This window comes from Xyrauchen texanus, chromosome 2 (assembly GCF_025860055.1).
Source record: "Xyrauchen texanus isolate HMW12.3.18 chromosome 2, RBS_HiC_50CHRs, whole genome shotgun sequence".
NCBI lineage: Eukaryota > Metazoa > Chordata > Actinopteri > Cypriniformes > Catostomidae > Xyrauchen > Xyrauchen texanus.
In genome coordinates, this window is record NC_068277.1 from 61,980,961 (window position 1) to 62,000,171 (window position 19,211).

At 39.5% G+C, this 19,211-nt stretch overlaps 1 protein-coding gene across 4 annotated transcripts in view; it reads left to right on the forward strand.

Annotated features, from left to right (window-relative positions):
* The window catches only part of arhgef40 (Rho guanine nucleotide exchange factor (GEF) 40), a 50,324-nt gene that overhangs the window by 25,446 nt on the left and 5,667 nt on the right, over positions 1-19,211 (forward strand). For all 4 annotated transcript variants that reach the window (XM_052145981.1, XM_052145997.1, XM_052145988.1 and 1 more), the window contains 11 exons: positions 242-433; positions 1,627-2,127; positions 4,238-4,611; positions 6,691-6,940; positions 7,864-7,953; positions 8,293-8,496; positions 10,110-10,289; positions 10,947-11,127; positions 12,405-12,515; positions 16,114-16,223; positions 16,325-16,376. In XM_052145981.1, the coding sequence (XP_052001941.1) occupies positions 242-433; positions 1,627-2,127; positions 4,238-4,611; positions 6,691-6,940; positions 7,864-7,953; positions 8,293-8,496; positions 10,110-10,289; positions 10,947-11,127; positions 12,405-12,515; positions 16,114-16,223; positions 16,325-16,351 (2,220 nt within the window). In that variant the 3' untranslated portion in view covers positions 16,352-16,376. The remainder of the gene's footprint in view (positions 1-241; positions 434-1,626; positions 2,128-4,237; positions 4,612-6,690; positions 6,941-7,863; positions 7,954-8,292; positions 8,497-10,109; positions 10,290-10,946; positions 11,128-12,404; positions 12,516-16,113; positions 16,224-16,324; positions 16,377-19,211) is intronic.

Genomic DNA, 19,211 nt, shown 5'->3' on the forward strand with positions numbered 1-19,211 from the left:
CTGGATTCACAAACAGATCATCCCAGATTTGTTAGTTAAACATGTCTATGGAGGTAAATTCGAAACTTTCATAAATAGGGCGCATGTGCTTATTCATAATTATATAGTACGTATATTCAAAAATATGTCTTTATTGGTTTGGTTTAGGTTAGAGTTAGTATATAGTGATTACAATTAGTTTCTTGTAAAAGGAACGGAAGTCTAGGATATGTCCCCATTTATTTGTGTTTGTACTTCTTAGGAGCTTAATAGTGAGACTCTGGTTTTGCTGGGAGAGGTGGAGAGCTGGTCTGAGCTGGACTGGGCTGGTCTGGGGACTGTGCTGGATAAACTCCCTCCAATCAGGGAGAAAGTGCAAGACATGTCTCACTGCCTGTCTGACTGCTGGACGCAGCTGGACAACACACAGAGACTGCTGTCCACACTTACTGAGGTAAATGCAGACTTGTACACATGCTGTTGGGTTGTGTGGGATTACAGTGTGTATTATATTAGAAATGTGTCAACTGATAACTGCTTTAATGTTTATGGGTCATTGACATAACATTAACATTAGATTGTCCGAGGTTAGAAAAATTAGTTTGAAACACGTGTCAAGTTAGTAGAAATACACCTCTTTACTACAAAATAGCCAAAAAAAATTCTTGTTTTTCTAATTTGGCATTATATACTGTATCTTTGGGTGTAAATAATGAAAAAGTTTAGTTTTTTCCCAATCATGTCAACTGTATGTTATAAATATTTTGTGTTGATACGACAAAGCAATCAAAAGTTATAGCATTACAAAAATAGAGTCCAAAAGCCTCTCCAAATAAATAAAAGATAATAATTGTACATAAGAACTAATTACACATACAAACACAACAATGACTAAAGGTTTGTAAAGCATGCAGACATGATTTTATTCATGAGATTTCACAGAATGAGTTTCATTCTGTGTCATTTGAGTCATCATTAAGTCTGTATCATGTATTTGGCGCCATCTCCTGGTGGTCATATGTAACATTGTGCTTCATGTGGATTATCTAATGATCTATACATCTGATTATCTTGTGTGTGGACTCAATTGAAAGATAATCACCTCCTCTAAATAATGGTATGTGATATTTTATGTTCAATTTATCTTTCGTGAAGTTATTGGCAAAAAAGCGGCATACAAGCAACACCAGCATAATTGTCAGACATATACTTAACTATTACTCGATATATTTTTTGTCTGTGAGTAAAACAAATAGGCTGATTGTATTCTTTCCAACAACATATGACACATGACTATTTGATCAGTTTGATGTTTTTACTGATAACAATAATATGTTCAATGTATTTTTTTTATTAGATTTTTTTATTAAACCGTAACCATTCTTCTTTGTTTGCAAATTTCAAAGCATTTGTTCAGTTTTGGTAATAATGCCTACGTGCACTGGAAAGCATTACTACATGGTTATTTAAAATATAAACCATATTCCATTGCATTTCCAGCCAAAATAACAATGTTGTGATATACACAATTAGTCACCAAAATGTAGACACACTTGCCTAAATTTATCCTTCTTATGATTTTACTTATGCTTGAAATTCGTTTCGTAACATATGAAAACTAATGTTTTCTCTAATATTTATTTGTAGGCATCTCAGTGGTGTGATTTGGTGTCGTCCACCTCTCCATCCTCTTCCTCATCCTCTCCTCTCTCCTCGCTCCCTCCCATCCCTCCGTCCCGTTTCCAGGACGCTCGCGCTCTTGCACTGGATCTGGGCGGAGGGGCTCTGCTGGAGCTCTGGTCGCAGACTCTGGAGCGTTATCAGAAAACACTAGCTCAGTTTAAGAGCCGAATCCTGCAGGTGGAGAGGGGCCCATCAGGAGCCCAAGACCAAGACTCCAGCGGACGAGGAAAGACACCTGCCTCCAGTACGTCCAGTTTGGGGGAGTTAGAGGGCGAGATCGAGCCGGATTGGTGCCCTGGAGGAGGAGGAGGAGAGGGCGGAATGCAGTCATGGGGTTCGCTGGCGTCTCTCTTCCGGCCGCAGAACTGCTCGACGCTGAAGACCGGAGAGGAGAAGAAGAAAGAGGGAGTGAATCCAGGAGGAGGGAAGTTTTTGCAAAACCTACTGCATCCCTCCAAGAAAAGTGTAAGTGGGTTTTGGAAGGAGAATTGGATTGCAGTCATGTGATCTGTCATGAATTTTTCTTACCGGACATGAAGCTATGTAGAATTATTTCATGAAATCACTATTATTATTGCTATTATTTGACTGCCCAGAATATCATCGAGAGTTGGGGTGCCCGCTTTAGACTTTGTTTATACTATCGTAAAGACACTAGTTTTTTTAATATTTAAGAGCAAAGATGAATTTAAAATACAAGTGAAACTCGAAAAATTAGAATATCATGCAAAAGTTCATTAATTTCAGTAATTCAACTTAAAAGGTGAAACTAATATATTATATAGACTCATTACAAGCAAAGTAAGATATTTCAAGCCTTTATTTGATATAATTTTGATGATTATGGCTTACAGCTTATGAAAACCCCAAATTCAGAATCTCAGAAAATTAGAATATTGTGAAAAGGTTCAGTATTGTAGGCTCAAAGTGTCACACTCTAATCAGCTAATTAATCCAAAACACCTGCAAAGGGTTCCTGAGCCTTTAAATGGTCTCTCAGTCTGGTTCAGTTGAATTCACAATCATGGGGAAGACTGCTGACCTGACAGTTGTGCAGAAAACCATCATTGACACGCTCCACAAGGAGGGAAAGCCTCAAAAGGTAATTGCAAAAGAAGTTGGATGTTCTCAAAGTGCTGTATCAAAGCACATTAATAGAAAGTTAAGTGGAAGGGAAAAGTGTGGAAGAAAAAGGTGCACAAGCAGCAGGGATGACCGTAGCCTGGAGAGGATTGTCAGGAAAAGGCCATTCAAATGTGTGGGGAGCTTCACAAGGAGTGGACTGAGGCTGGAGTTACTGCATCAAGAGCCACCACACACAGACGGGTCCTGGACATGGGCTTCAAATGTCAAACGTCTTACCTGGGCTAAAGAAAAAAGAACTGGTCTGTTGCTCAGTGGTCCAAAGTCCTCTTTTCTGATGAGAGCAAATTTTGCATCTCATTTGGAAACCAAGGTCCCAGAGTCTGGAGGAAGAATGGAGAGGCACACAATCCAAGATGCTTGAAGTCCAGTGTGAAGTTTCCACAGTCTGTGTTGGTTTGGGGAGCCATGTCATCGGCTGGTGTTGGTCCACTGTGCTTTATTAAGTCCAGAGTCAACGCAGCTGTCTACCGGGACATTTTAGAGCACTTCATGCTTCCTTCAGCAGACAAGCTTTATGGAGATGCTGACTTCATTTTCCAGCAGGACTTGGCACCTGCCCACAATGCCAAAAGTACCAAAACCTGGTTCAATGACCATGGTATTACTGTGCTTGATTGGCCAGCAAACTCACCTGACCTGAACCCCATAGAGAATCTATGGGGCATTGCTAAGAGAAAGATGAGAGACATGAGACCAAACAATGCAGAAGAGCTGAAGGCCGCTATTGAAGCATCTTGGTCTTCCATAACACCTCAGCAGTGCCACAGGCTGATAGCATCCATGCCACGCGCATTGAGGCTGTAATTAATGCAAAAGGGGCCCAAACCAAGTACTGAGTACATATGCATGATTATACTTTTCAGAGGGCCGACATTTCTGTATTTAAAATCCTTTTTTTATTGATTTCATGTAATATTCTAATTTTCTGAGATTCTGAATTTGGGGTTTTCATAAGCTGTAAGCCATAATCATCAAAATTATATCAAATAAAGGCTTGAAATATCTTACTTTGCTTGTAATGAGTCTATATAATATATTAGTTTCACCTTTTAAGTTGAATTACTGAAATTAATGAACTTTTGCACGATATTCTAATTTTTCGAGTTTCACCTGTATCTGTCCTGCCCCTTTTGTCGAATTTGTCCAATACACCATTGGAAGCAGTGTGTGCACAAATGGCGAAAAGTATAAAAAATTGGAATGTGCATGGCCGCGCGAAGTGGGCAAGGTGAACGCCTTGTGAACAAGCAGCTGCATCAAAGATAAACAGGGCTTAAGCGATCACTAGTAACCACCCAGAACACATCAGCAACATGATAGCAATAACCCATTTCCAGTACTTTTACTGTAGATCACAGTATCTCTCTGTGTTTATATGTACACCAAAACAAATATTGACCTCCAATTATTGGTGTTTGTTGTGCTGCAGCCCACAGACCCCACTCTCCCACCCAAACCCCCTCGCAAGCGGCACCCCAGTTTTGACCTTCAGGCTCTTCTCGCCCCACGCCGGTCAGTTGCCATGACTAAACCCATGGAGTCTACTTCAGGCCCGTCCTCCCCGCTGTCGTGGCTGGGCCGCCGGACGCTGACAGACCCGATCCTCATGGCAGGGGTGGCAGCGGCCGTTCCGGGCTGGAAGGACTCTGCTGGAGGAGCTGGAGGAGGAGGAGTGCTCATCAGAGGAGTGGAGGTCAGCAGTAAAGAGGTGGCAGATCATACAGGCTTCACACGTCAACATGTGCTGCTCAGCCGCACTGAAAGAGGGACAGGAGTGGAGAGAGCCGGAGTGACCGCACAAAGGTGTGTGTGAGTGACTAAACTACCAGTCAAAAGTTTGGACTCACTCTTTATAATGACTATGTTTCACATTCTACAATAATAGTTAAGCCATCAAAATGATGAAATTACGATTTTTAGAAGAAAAATCAATGGTGACCAGAACATAATAAATCAAATAAAATCTAAATCCACTGGTAGAATTGAAGTGTGTGCCGATACAAATACTGTTAATACTAGCCATGATTTGTGTGTCAGTAGATGAAAATGATTAATAATAATAATCATTTAATGGAGAATTCTTCTAATTCATTGCATACAGTCCATTTACACCACCAACTACTTACGAATGTGCTGTCTTTGTTTAAATAATTGCCGCTTGAGGGAATGGTCTATATAATAAGATGCAGATGCTGGAATAACCGGAGAAGAACCTCAGAATTAAATTGTACTTGACCCAGCCATTTTGACAAACCCACTTGTGCCTAGACTAGTGCATACTTGCAAAATAGCAAACCTTCATGGCCATGCCCACTGACTTTGCGCTTATGACTTTACGCATTGCCCTGCGCTTAACATTTGCACTCTTATTTTTGTGTGTGTGGGGGGTGGATTTTCTTCCCTTTTCTCCCTAATTTGTCATGCCCTATTCCCAATGCGTTCTAAGTCCTCATGGTGGCGTAGTGACTCACCTCAATCCCGGTGACGGAGGACGAATCTCAGTTTCCTCCACGTCGGAGACCATCCATCCACGCATCTTATCACGTGGCTTGTTGAGCGCGTTTCCATGGAGACATAGCGCGCGTAGAGGCTCAGGCTATTCTCCGCGGCCTCCACGCACAACTCACAATGTGCCCCACCGAGAGCGAGAACCACATTATAGTGACCACGAGGAGGTTACCCCAACGTGACACTACCCACCCAGCAACCAGGCCAATCGGTTGCTTAGGAGACCTGGCTGGAGTCACTCAGCACGCCCTGGATACAAACTCGCGACTCCAGGTGTGATAGTCAGCACCTTTACTCGCTGAGATACCCAGGCCCTCCTAACATTTGCACTCTTAAAATAGGGCCCTATATCTTCAGAAGTGATATGATAGGTGGGGATGAGAAACAGTTCAATATTTAAGTCCTTTTTTTAAGTCCTTAATCAGCCTTTTGTCTTTGACGATTCACATTCTTCATGCATGTCGCCACCTACTGGGCAGGGAAGAGAATTTATTGTAAAAAAGGATTTAAATATTGATCTTTTTCTTACCCACAACTCTTATGTCGCTTGTGAAGATATAGATACCACTGGAGACTTGTGTTACTTTTATGCTGCCTTTATTTGATTTTAGTTTTGAGTGGCTGATGTTTATATACCAGATTCCCAATCATTTCAGTCTGATCAGAACTGTTTGAGCTGCACATTTCAGCAGAGACTGTTTTATGAGTCTGTCGCAATAGCTTTGTTTTCATCCAAATGTATCGAATTTTTAAGTGCATTTCTAAAAATTCAACAAAAAAAATGCTATTACCTTATGTGCATTCTCTTGAAGGAGCCCACCTTGTCATGATTGAGCAGCTGAATGACCTCCTTGTTAGGGGGATAGTTGCATACAGACTATTAGAGGGATTGTACATTGTTTTATTAAACGCTGCCAGGAAACGCTGCAGAATGAGTGTAATTTCAAATATTAATATAACATTCCCATTTCGTTTTTTTTACAATTTGCATAGTTGTATGGAAACACAGCCCTATGCAGATTTTTCAAAGAGACTGTTATTGAAGGATGAGGCACTTAAAAACTATTTTGGACTTAAAGCTGCATTTCACATGCAAAGAGATTAGCCAATCATAGCAGAGGGCTTTAGCAAAAGTCTTAAAGGTACAGTAATCACATGTCCTGTTGCATTCTAAGGATAAGAGAGGGTGGAAAATGTGCAAGAAACATCGACAAACATTATAAGTGGACTTTTAAAACAACTATGATATGATGCCACAAAGAACAATAGATGTGAACGGGACATGTCCATGCAGGTAGTGTATTATTCTGTTCACAAGTTCAAGTGGAATGACATCTCTCTCTCTCTCTCTCTCTTTGTGTCTCTTTATCACAGTAAGCTGTACTTACAGTGGTGCCGTCTGCTCAGCACAGAGAGGCAGTATGTAGCTGTTCTTAAAGGTGTAGAGGAGAATTACCTGCCTCTGCTGGAATCTTCAGATGTCCCGTCAGCTCTGAGAGGAAAGACAGAGTCACTCTTCTGTAACTGGAAAAGCCTCTCTTCTTTCCACTCGCAGTTACTGCTGCCTGCCATGGAAGGTGCTCTCTCCCAGACACTACAGCAAAACGACTGCTTCAGTAAATACGTGAGTAACACAACCCATGCTTTCTTATGCGGTACACAAAAGAACATGTTTAATTGAATATAGCAGACTGTCATTTGCAGTAGAACTAAACGAAGAAAGTTCTTGCTTAAGCATGCTTGCGCCACTGTGAACGAGCTTCTCCCATAGCACTCATGAACGATTTTCACTGAAAAATTACTTAAATTCCGGGTTGTTGTTTATTAAAACCAAAGGAGCTTCATGGACTAATTTCGTGATATTTTTAGGTCATTTTAATCTTTAAATTAGCAACCCTCTACGTACAACTTCGCCATTGCCATATTATATGTCGCCATTGCCTATTATATGTTTGTTTTCCCTTGCCAGACTTTTGACGACATGTAAGTGTAAAGCAACTGAAAACTGAAAAAGATATTAAGCAAACCGAGAAGAGGGCATCTTCACATATATAAAGTATTCATATGAACTTTTAAAAAAAGCACAAATTCACCATTCTATCAATTTATATGATGCCATGAAATTTATAGTCATGATACAAGCTGTTGTCAATGTTAAAAAAATGTATTCAAATTTTTAGCAAAATACTGTATGATTGTCCCTTTAAATATTTATATTTACACTTTTATTACACTTACTATATAACTACATTTTGTTACATGTTTGTTTATATGCACTAGTACAATGTAAATTGAGTTTACATTGATATGTTTAACAAGCGCTTAAATGGTGCTGTCTCTTTAAGAGAACCAGCGGCTCTGTGAGCAAATGTTTACGGTTGTATTAGCTCAATGCACATTAGCACATTTTTGTTTTGTTTTTTACATTTTGAAGATACTTGCATGTATTCAGGTGTAATGCAGTATGTTATAATACATGAATAAGCATGCTATTGATTTCACACACACACACACACGCAGAACCTTATTTGGCTCTCTGTCCCACAGAAGGATCAGTTCCTGTTATATTCCCAATACATCCATATGAGACCCGAGCCGGACGCACTGTTGATCAGCCAGGCTGCTGACTTCTTTAGGGTGAGAAACCAATGACTGAATAATTCATTAGTAAACTAATGTATAATTTGGCTAGATATTATTACACAAAATTGAATTACAAAATGCAAAATACCTCTTTATTTCCAAGATGAAAACTGGACCCCACTCACTAAATTAAACATGCAATTTCATTATAAGATAATATGCCAACAATTCAGCATACTACTGTTCAAAACATGTAACATAGGATATTGTGTTTCACATATATACTGTATATACTGTGCAGTATTCAGTTAGAAGTAAGCTCCCATTCTTAACAATCCCAGTGATTCAGGCCAGTGGATTTGAATCTCTCTCTCTCTCTCTCTCTCTCTATAGTCAAAGCTGTCTTCCTCTCTTGTTCCTGCCCCTCCATTTCCTCAGTGTCTCTCGGCCCCCATTCAGAGACTGGAGCAGTACTGTCAGACACTAGAGGAACTGGGCGGTCTCAATCCCACCTCTGACTCCGCCCTGTCTATTCTAAGACATGCCCAGAGGCATGGAGAGGATCTGCGAGCCAGTGATGTCATCAAGGGGTGTCCGGTGAGAATCCAAGTAACACCTCTGAATAACAGCGTGTCTTTTTTAATGAAACGGTCGATTGCCGCAGTGCTGCCTCCTGCTGGTCAACAGGATGCTAATTGAGCTTCATTCGGCCTCATTTAAAAACAAACTAGGTCATTTAGCAGATGATTGCAGTACCATTATTGCAGGTTCATCAACATGAGGTTCAGTGTCTTGTTGATGGACACTATGGTGATTGTTCATAAGTTTGAACATGACTTGTTTGAATCTACAATAAGGGTCCAAAATGAACACTCAATAAGTGGCAGATGCAAGTAGAAATGCAACAAAAGCGAGTTATTGCAGCACTGTTGTTACACCATTTGAATTGCATTGTAAGAACGGGGTAAACCTCATTAAAACATGTCCAGGTCACGTTTCACCACAACATCAAAAAATGTAATAATACAAAATAAACAAACAATAGTAAGTAAAACAAACAAATGAAATTAGCTTATAATAATAATATATATCTATATAGTAGGGTTCTAATTTTGACTTTGTTACAATACCAGCCCTGGTACCGCGGTATCGATACTAACTCAATACTTGGGTCCTAAGTAGCCGATCCTCCACCACATTTCACATTGTGTGCGAGACACTGTGGCTTGAAGGCCTCTCAAGGTCTCCGTCTAACCATCTGACGAACAGGTGGAGGATCGGTGATGATCTGGGGGTGCTTCAACAAGGCTGGAATAGGACAGATTCGTCTTTGTGAAATCACGTACAAGATTATCCTGGAAGAAAACCTGCTTCCTTCTGCTCTGACAATGTTCCCCAACTCTGAGGATTGGTTTTTCCAGCAGGACAATGCTCCATGCCACACAGACAGGTCAATCAAGGTTTGGATGGAGGACCAGTCTCCAATCTTCAGACCTGAACCCCATTGAAAACCTCTGGAATGTGATCAAGAGGAAGATGGATGGCCACAAGCCATCAAACAAAGCCGAGATGCTTGAATTTTTGAACCAGGAGTGGCATAAAGTCACCCAACAGCAATGTGAAAGACTGGTAGACGGCATGCCAAGATGCATGAAAGCTGTGATTGAAAATCAGGAATATTCCACCAAACATTGATTTGAAACCAAATGTGTTGACCCTGAACCCTCCGAGCCTTCCACAGCTCCAACCTCCGAGCCCCCTGTGGCTCCGCCTATTGTGATTTCAGCAGCTCTGCCCCCTGAGCCTTCCATGGCTTTGCCCACTGCTGTTCCCTCCTGAACCCTGTCCAGCGGCCACCGCCCAGTACTCTGTCCCCCATGTCAAAAGTTCAAGGAGAATCTGATTCCTCGTGTCATTCCACTTTAAGTCCTTATTCACTCTCAAATTAAATCAATAATAAAGCGTCTACATAAAATATGGTGGTTATGTCGACAAACCACCATATAGATGTAGGGCAACACAACAAATACTACAGTACCTGGTGTTTATATAATAACATGTATTTTTTGCATTGCAGTAATCACAGTGGGTTTTGGCATTTTGTGATGGTTTTATAAAGCATGCAATGCAGAGTGATTTCTGTTCTGTACTGTGTGTGTGTGTGTGTGTGTGTGTGTGTGTGTGTGTGTGTGTGTGTGTGTGTGTATCAGATACCAGTGGCGGAGCGTGGAGATCTGGTGCGTCACGGTGAGCTGTGCGTGTGTGGTGGAAATCGACGGAAGAAGATGGGTGTGAGGAACATCTTCCTTTATCAGAATTATGTCATCTTTACCAAACACAAAACACCCAGCCCTGGATACAGCGTATACAGCTTCAAACACAGCATAAAGGTATACACACACACACACACACACACACACCAGCTAACTCTCAAACATGCAGATGTACATCACTGTAAATAAACTCACTGAGCACTTTATTAGGAAGACCAGGACACTTTGGCAGCAGTGCAGTGCATAAAATCATGCAGGTATGGGTCAGGAGCTTCAGTTAATGCTCACTTCAACCATCAGAATGGTGAAAAACTGTGATCTCAGTGATTTCAAGCATGGCATGATTGTTGGTGTCAGACGTACCATATCAAATTGTGAGATGCGCACACACACACACACACACACACAAATACATATACAGATTATGTTCAGAGTGCATTAATTTTTAAATATTTATTCACACTGAATTGACATGTTAAATCGAAAGCCTTATTAAAAGGAAGCGGTTAGCATCTTGATGGCAGTTGCTCAACAGTTGAATGGTTAAATTTTGGAATATAAAATATATATATATATATAATCCAAAAATAGTATGGTAGTATGGCATTCCGGTGTGCACCTGAGTTCGTTTAATGTCAAAGTTTGGTTTGTTTGTTTGGTGTAAACCCATGGACCCTAATCCGCTGGGGTACGGATCATGTGAACTACGGTATGGTTTCGCTGTTGAGATTTACACAGTCCGTCCTACATCACTCCTTCTGGCTGTCTCCACAGACCGGTGAGATGGGTCTCACTCAGAATGTCGGTGAGGATGGACTGAAGTTTGAGGTGTGGGTAAGACAGTCATCTCGAACCAGGGACTGTCTCACTCTCCAGACCTCTAGTGTCCAGGAGAGAGAAGCCTGGACTCATGACATCGCACAACTGCTCTGGAATCACGCCATGCATAACACAGGTCAGCGTCTTTCCCCTCTCACTTTTACACCTCTAGTTTCAGCCTCAGGCGACACACCCACAGACCGCCCACAGTTCGTTTATAGAACGTCCAAAAATTGGGTAGCTAGAAGCGCCTGTAGAGTATTTTTCAGGCTTAACAAGTAATCTAGATATTTATTGGTAAATCAGTGAAATAATCAGCACTTATTACTACTGAACGAACCGAAATTGTGATCACAAAGTCTTTGTGTGGTGTACTTTTACCACGTTTACTTCTCTGTACAATTGTTTCTCCAAACAAATGCTGTTTACTGCCTACATAGGCAGCTACCTTCTAAGGGAGCATCCTAAGCATCATTAAACCTCATAAGTGAATGATCTTAAACGGTCTATATACCAAGAAACCAAATAGCTACACAAATAAACATGAAGTATAATGGTTTCCAATATGGTTTTCGCATTAGCATATGTTGCTAAGCTAACGACATGATTTGCGAATAAGAATAATAAAATAAATATTTAAACAAATAGATATTATTAGTCCGTTATTTAGAGCTTTATCGACACTACGTGAAAAATGTGTTTGTTTACACTTGATAGAGTTGACGACCTTCCATGACATCATCCTCAACGAACTCATTTTAAAACGATGTAGCGTGTAGTATAAACGCAGGCTTCGTTCACCAAGGGTTCAAAACAGTTTGTCTTCTTCCTTTGAATAAATTAGGCTTTTTGCTGCCTACTGTTTGAAACGCCTTCGCTTCGAGAGCACACCTATGACTCTTAAAATACTGTCTAGGTAGGCAGCTTACTAGGTTTTGGAACTGAGCTACTGTGTGCAGTTTTTGCATTTTCTATATATCATTTTTGTTTGCAATTGACTCAAATCCATTAGTTAAAAACCACAAAGTTCTGCTTAATTAAGTGCCCGCCCTCCCTAATTAATGAGCTCTTAAATACAACGGCTGCAGTTATTGACCCAGTTATTTATATATAATTAAAACAACACTAAAAGGCAGTTTAATTAGGGATCGTCTCAGTGTATGTGTGTGTTTGCTGTGGAATCTGCTCCAGCAGAACATGTCTAGGGGCAGTTTTTGGGAAAGGCCAATTTGTGATTAATGACTAATTAATAACGGGGAATGAAACTCTACTGTATGTAAGTTACTGAGATGTTGATTTGCATTGGCACTTTTGTTATTTCTATATGGAAATGAAACTTTTAATCTACACTCATTACGACACATTTGATTCAGTTCTGTTAATGAACCATAATGTTGAGTGTTTTGTGTGTAGAGTTGTGTCTGAAGGAGTCTCTGTGCATGGGGGTTTCCAGTAAGCTTCTACTGGATGTGACTGGCACTCAAATCTCAGAGATGGACTCCAGTTTCAGCCTGAACGACAGAGGTACACACACACACACACACACACACACACACACACACACACACATGTATGTATGTTTTATGTCATGGTGGGGACTTCCTTTTGACCGTTTGAAAATTGGTAATGTGAAAGCTGTCATGCGCACTGCGGTACCGAAGGCTACCTTAGGAGGTGGTCTGAGTTCGGTTGCAATGGAACTGCAGCATGATTCACGTGAATGTGAAAGCAACTCGGACTCGGGAAGTAAAGTAACCTGCGCATGCGTTTTAGCCGATGACAACACACGATGATCCACACATTCCTGAAAGTCCCAAAAAAGTAATGACACCACAATGACATAAAAGTACAATCAACACTATATACTGTCCGTCTATCTATCTATACACCTATGATATATATAAATACTATTTTAGGTTATAAATATAGGGTAATATAGGAGGTGACAGTGGCGATAACGTCACCTTGGACAAGAGCGTGAGTAAGCGTGCCGTGTAAAGAAAGATGCAGATGAATTTTTGCAATCAGCTGTTTCCTCAAAAAAATGGCGTTTTCAAGCAGCAACAAGCCGCCTTCCGCTGGACATCTGACGAGTTACGCCATGAAGCGCACATATACCCAGTTGTCGTTCTCTCTGCTGTGCATAATGTCACCAAAATAACAAAAAAACAGTATGATGAGTTGTGTTGTGTTCTCCACGCATGTTTGTGATGACGTAAGATGAACGCAAATGGACCGGGGTTGAAACGCTTTTATTCCCAAGTAACATCTTTAATAAATGACCTCCGTTTTGAAAATAAGGATACGCCAAGCAGGATCACATGACTATAAATGGCGAAAATGCTTCCTTAAAGTGACCATCGCATGTAGCCATTCACCAACGGTTTTGTTGTGGAGGCTTTCGTGAAGGGATTCAGAGTGTCGTCCAGTGTTGATCTCATTGACGAAGGGTTTTTTGAGTTTGTCAACGGTAATGAAGACGTGATGAAAACGATAAGCAAAGATTTGAATTGGAACGTACTGTTGCAGAAAATGTTCTTTTCTTTTAAGAAGATTTGAACTCATATGTTGGGATTTCTCCGCTTTAACAGCAGTAAACCGAAACACTTCACAAATGGGTTAACTACCTTATTAAAACACATCCTATTGATAAAGTGTAAGATTAAGCAGCTATATTTACAACTTATTACAACTTACATCTGCACAGACAAACTTGAACTAAGTTACAAGCTAGTCAGAAACAAGTCGGGTTAATGTTTCCTTCAAAACACTCGCTACACGCAAGACAACATCTTAAACGGTCTAAAACACAGAAACTGTCTTCAAAGCAGTTCTAAAAGTAGCTAATACTGTACTTGAGTATTCTGTAGTCATGATATGATGTTCAGGAGGTTTTCTCCTGTTGTTTATGCTGATAAAGTTTGGTCTGACACTTTTTTGTTCATTATGTACATTGTAAAATTATTGTATGTATGTATATATATATAGTTCTAACATACACCTTCTGGTGCTACTGGGACACGTCATCAGTGATGAACCCGGGGTCAAAAGGTGTTTCGGGTCTTTAATCAACAGACACCCTCGCCCGGGCCACCCAGCCGGGGGTGATCAGTCTGTGTCCAAGTATATATATATATATTTTATTTCCATCAACTAAAATTCTGTCATTTTGTTCAGAGCAAAATTGACTAAAATTAAAGAATGTGACATGATGAAATATTGACCAAATTTTAAGGACATTTTCGTTTTCATGTTGGGGAAATATGCAGTTTGGGATTCACACACTGTATCAGTGTTCCCAATCCTGTTCCTGGAGGCCTTTAGATGTGTCCTAAACAGAGGTAAATGTAAGGACTTGTGACTTGCTTGACTAAATGAAGAAAATGACTTGACTCGACAATGGCTTGAATGTTTATGATTATTTTCAATAACTCATTATGAACAGTAATGAAATGTGTTTAAATAATATTGCAACATCAGTTAATTCAAATGCAAAACTGTAATCCGGCCAGCACCAGTGATCTGCATCCGCACAGTTAACTGCACTCTCAACACGCTAAAATAACAGATGATTATCCAGTTCCCAAAATAATCTCCTCTGGATATGAAGATTTCGAATTGGACCGTGTGAATAAAAAAAGTATAAAAATATGCGACGTAAAAATATCCGATACAACCTCCAATTTCATCAGACGTTTCAGAAACCACAAGGAAAGGAAACAATGTAAAATTATTGTTAAAGGTTTGAGGTTGTCAGTAAATGAAAATGATTCACGATTAATCTCATGTTTTCACAACACTTTATTTAAAACACAAGTCGTATAGAATATACAGAATGTCTCGTGGATGAAATCCAAGTGCTCTCATCGTGATTATGACCTCTGAACTTTAATTAAAGCCCTTGAATGCAAAACTTTTATGACTGTTTTATATAAACGTCTCTCTGAAGGAACTCACTGTCTTCAGAAAAGTTTCCATGGCAATTTCTTTTCATCTTAACTCCAATTTCAAAATGTTTTGTTGATGCATTTTTCAAAAGAGTCATACCACAAACAAATAATTTACTATTTTCAAAAACAAAGTTTTTCAATAAGATAAATGTTTATATTGCCCATAGACTACTCAAAAACTAATAAATATGCAAATATTAATAGGTAACATGTTGCAATTTGGAATTGAGTACACGCGTTTGTGCGGGTCTCCATAAAATTACTTTTACAATTGTTCATCAAAAAACTTCCCTTTTGGGCTGGGCGATATGTCAAAAATATTTCAATAATAATCACAGTTTTTTTAAGTGCCCACGATAAAAATACTGTGCATGTTCCTTAACACAATTTATTCATATATATATATATATATATATATATACATTACTGTTATACAATTCATATAAAAAAATGAATGTTAAGATATGTATATAAGTTCATCTTTTGTGTGGTGTAGTGGTCTAAAGCACATAGCTGTTAATCAGAAGGTCGCTGGTTTGATCCCCACAGTCACCACCATTGTGTCCTTGAGTAAGGCATTTAACTCCAGGTTGCTCTGGGGGGATTGTCCCTGTAATAAGTGCACTGTAAGTCCCTTTGGATAAAAGCATCTGCCAAATACATAAATGTAAATGTAAATTTTAGTAATGTGGCTTGACTCGACTTGACTTGAAACTCATCAGGACTTGACTTTTCTGCACTGCACTCGAGACTTGATGGTTAAGACTTGTGACTTGAACATGTGTGACTTGCTCCCACCTCTGGTCCTAAATCAAACACACCTGACTCGTAAGCAGAGGCTACATGACCTGAATCAAGTGTGTCAAAAAAAGGAGACATTGAAAATGTGCACTCCATTACCAGGATTGAAAAACACTGATATAGTCCATAAAACTGCTGAGAATAATTTGCATCAAACTACAATAACTACGACTACTTTGATGTTAAAGTACAAGCATGCGTCCACCTGCTGCCATACCCCATGTGGAATGACACATTTGTGCTCATGGTTCTTTCACCGCATGTGTAGTGAGGTTTAATATCGCTGTCGTCCACCAGATGTCACTTTAACCTTCATGTTCAGTGGACGGGCATCTGTGAAGATGTTTTCATTTTGTTACTCTTTCTCTCAGTTCAGAGCAGCTGTTCAGACTCCTCTTCTGTGGGCAGCCTGAAAGAGGGCGACTCGCCCGCCTCTGCAAGAGATTCAAAGAGGAACACTAATCAAGCAGGACACACTCAGGTGAGGCTCACACACACACACACACACACACACACACACACACACACAAAGTGAACAGTGAGGAGAGTTAAGTGTGATGATATGTATCTGTGTTTTTCTAGAACTCTTCACCATCGACTTCTGTGTGAATATCTCACCAAAAAATAAACAAACGTAAGTTTTAAATTTTATGGATTAATTTTAGGCCATTTAAAGGTGCACTAAGTATTTTTCTTTTTATGATAACACGTCTATTTTTGGGGATATAGAGTTCATCATACTATAAAACTAAGCTGCAAAAATGACTTGTGATGTCATACATATTACATGTAAAGAGGGCATTTTCAAGAAATGGCAATGGTCAGAGGAATTGTGGAAAATGTTCATGAGCAACTACATTGTGATTTTACTAGCATTATAAGTGGACCTTAGGGGAGAAATGTAAGACATGACCTCCTTAGAAAAGTTTCACTTCTGAAACATGAAGAGATCACATGAGTAGCCAAGTTTTGAACCCTTCTGTCACTTTCAATTGCAAATAAATGAATCATTGCTGACAAATACATTTGTGAAAATGGCGTCAGGAACTGAACAATCGTGTAATGTTGCATTCTTACCAGTAGGTGTCAGTGTAAAGTCCTGGAAATATCAAGGAATTTTACAAATGTGATTTCCAGCCCTGGAGAAGTCATTAATGTACATTTTGACCAAACATGTGTTCAAAAAATTGTTGTGCTTAACCCTTTAAGCTCTGAAGGTGCTTTTGAAGATGTCCTGTTTCAGTGGCGTACTTAAAATACAAATAAAAAACAAGGAGGGTCAAATGTTTGGTGTCCTTGTAAAGAAACTTTAAATTTTTTTTATGATATAGATAATGACACATTCTGAGACTCAGCCTAGGAAACTGCTGAAATAAATCACACTTTCCATCTAAGGATTTTTTGCGAAAAAAGTTTTAGTGCATCAAAATATAGCTGATGGAAATGCAAATTAATCGCTAAAATTTCACAAGTGTTGACATCATATTTTTCCGTTTAACTCAAATGCAAAAACTCTGTCATATACTTCAAATGTTGTGAAAAACTGGTTTGGAAACTCTTTTTGTTGATAAAATTGGCATTAACCAAAAGTTGCAGTGTCACATGACAGTATTTGCCCCAGTCGCTAGCCTGTGTTAGTCATGATGACCGTATACATCCTTGAAAGCCAATTTATTGTACATGATTATGAATTGATCTTTACAGCATATAGATCTGATGCTGCAAACATAACACTTCCAGGAGTGCCAACGCAAATATTTTGTATTATGCACATCGACATGTGAACGGAGAACAAATGCATGGCCACTGTTTGCCGTTAATAAATAAACGGATGTCTACCATGATTAAATTAATGTTGCTCTTACACACCATTCAAATGAATAGACGCCAGTCATGGAATTAGCCCACAATACAAAAATTGTGTACACAATACTAGAAGGAAAACATCTGTGTGCTTTTTTTGGAACACAAACATATAGACCATCCATCCATCCATCCATCGTCAACCGCTTATCCTGTGTACAGGTTCGCGGGGGGCTGGAGCCTATCCCAGCTAACATTGGGCGAAAGGCGGGGGACACCCTGGACAGGTCGCCAGTCCATCGCAGGGCCACACATAGACAGACATACACTCACACTCACCTCCACATCCACACCTAGGGCAATTTTTTTTGGAGACACCAATTAACCTAGCCTGCATGTCTTTTGGATGGTGGGAGGAAGCCGGAGTACCCGGAGAGAACCCACGCAGACACGGGGAGAACAAACATATAGACCAATTCAATAAAAATATTGTTTATCTTTTGAAAAAATTACGGCAAAACTCCCTTTTTGGTAATTAAATAAATTACCAAATGAAAAAAGCATTAAATTAAAAAAATTAATTGCCAAATAATTTATTTTAGATTTTTAGACCTACTGTATATATGCTTTTTCTTTTCTCAAACTTAAATGAGAATTACTCTGTTCTGTAGATGAATAAATTCGGCCGAATGACGTTCTCAGAAAGTTCTGCACTTTTTCAAGACTATAAACTATCAGAACTATTTGTCCAATGCTGAGTTCACTTTCCGAAAACCACCTCGGATCGCATTTACTGCTTCTTCAGAAAATATAAATTGCATTATAATGCTAAAATTAATTTGAGTTCTGTTGGACATTGCTGGAGAAATATGCGCGACATAGTGCAGTTGAGACAGCGACGCTTTAGATTAGATGATTGTTTAAAATAGTCTATTAAATATCTGGAATGTATCATATATGTAAAACCTGATATTACACCGCATCAATGTTTCTTTACTATCTGTGCACACGGCATATACACATCGATGGATGTTCCTTATACTAAGACTGAAAGTTTCCCCCAATACTTGGTGCAGCCTGAACAGGGTCATGCCGATTCGCTTTCGGGTCAGAATCGGTGGCAACCTGCGATAGGCGCAACATCAGGACCAATATTACAGTCCTATCAGAAGGACAACTGCTCCCTTTGGATTGCAATTCCTCATCTGATTGCTTTTATTTGTGAAATTAAAATGACAGTAAACTGACTAATTTCAATGAACTGTCTCAATACTCTCCCCATTTTACCAAAACTTAGGAGGAAACAAATTAGGGCCATTTGGGAGGCGAATTAGCGATAAACATTTTTGTATGGAAACTGCTTTTTTTAGGCATGACGTCATAATGCACACCATTTTTATCGATAAAAGTTTATTTGAATGGTAACAGACAGAAGATGCCAAAGTTTGCACCAAAAAAAATTACGCATTTTCACTTTGTCGATAACAATATAGCGTGAAAAATGGATGGAAACTAGGCTATAGTGGCCAAAAACGTCTCCAAACAAATAAAGGATAATAATTGTACATAAGAACTAATTACACATACAAACACAACAATGACTAAAGGTTTGCATAGCATGCAGACATGATTTTATTCATGAGATTTCACAGAATGAGTTTCATTG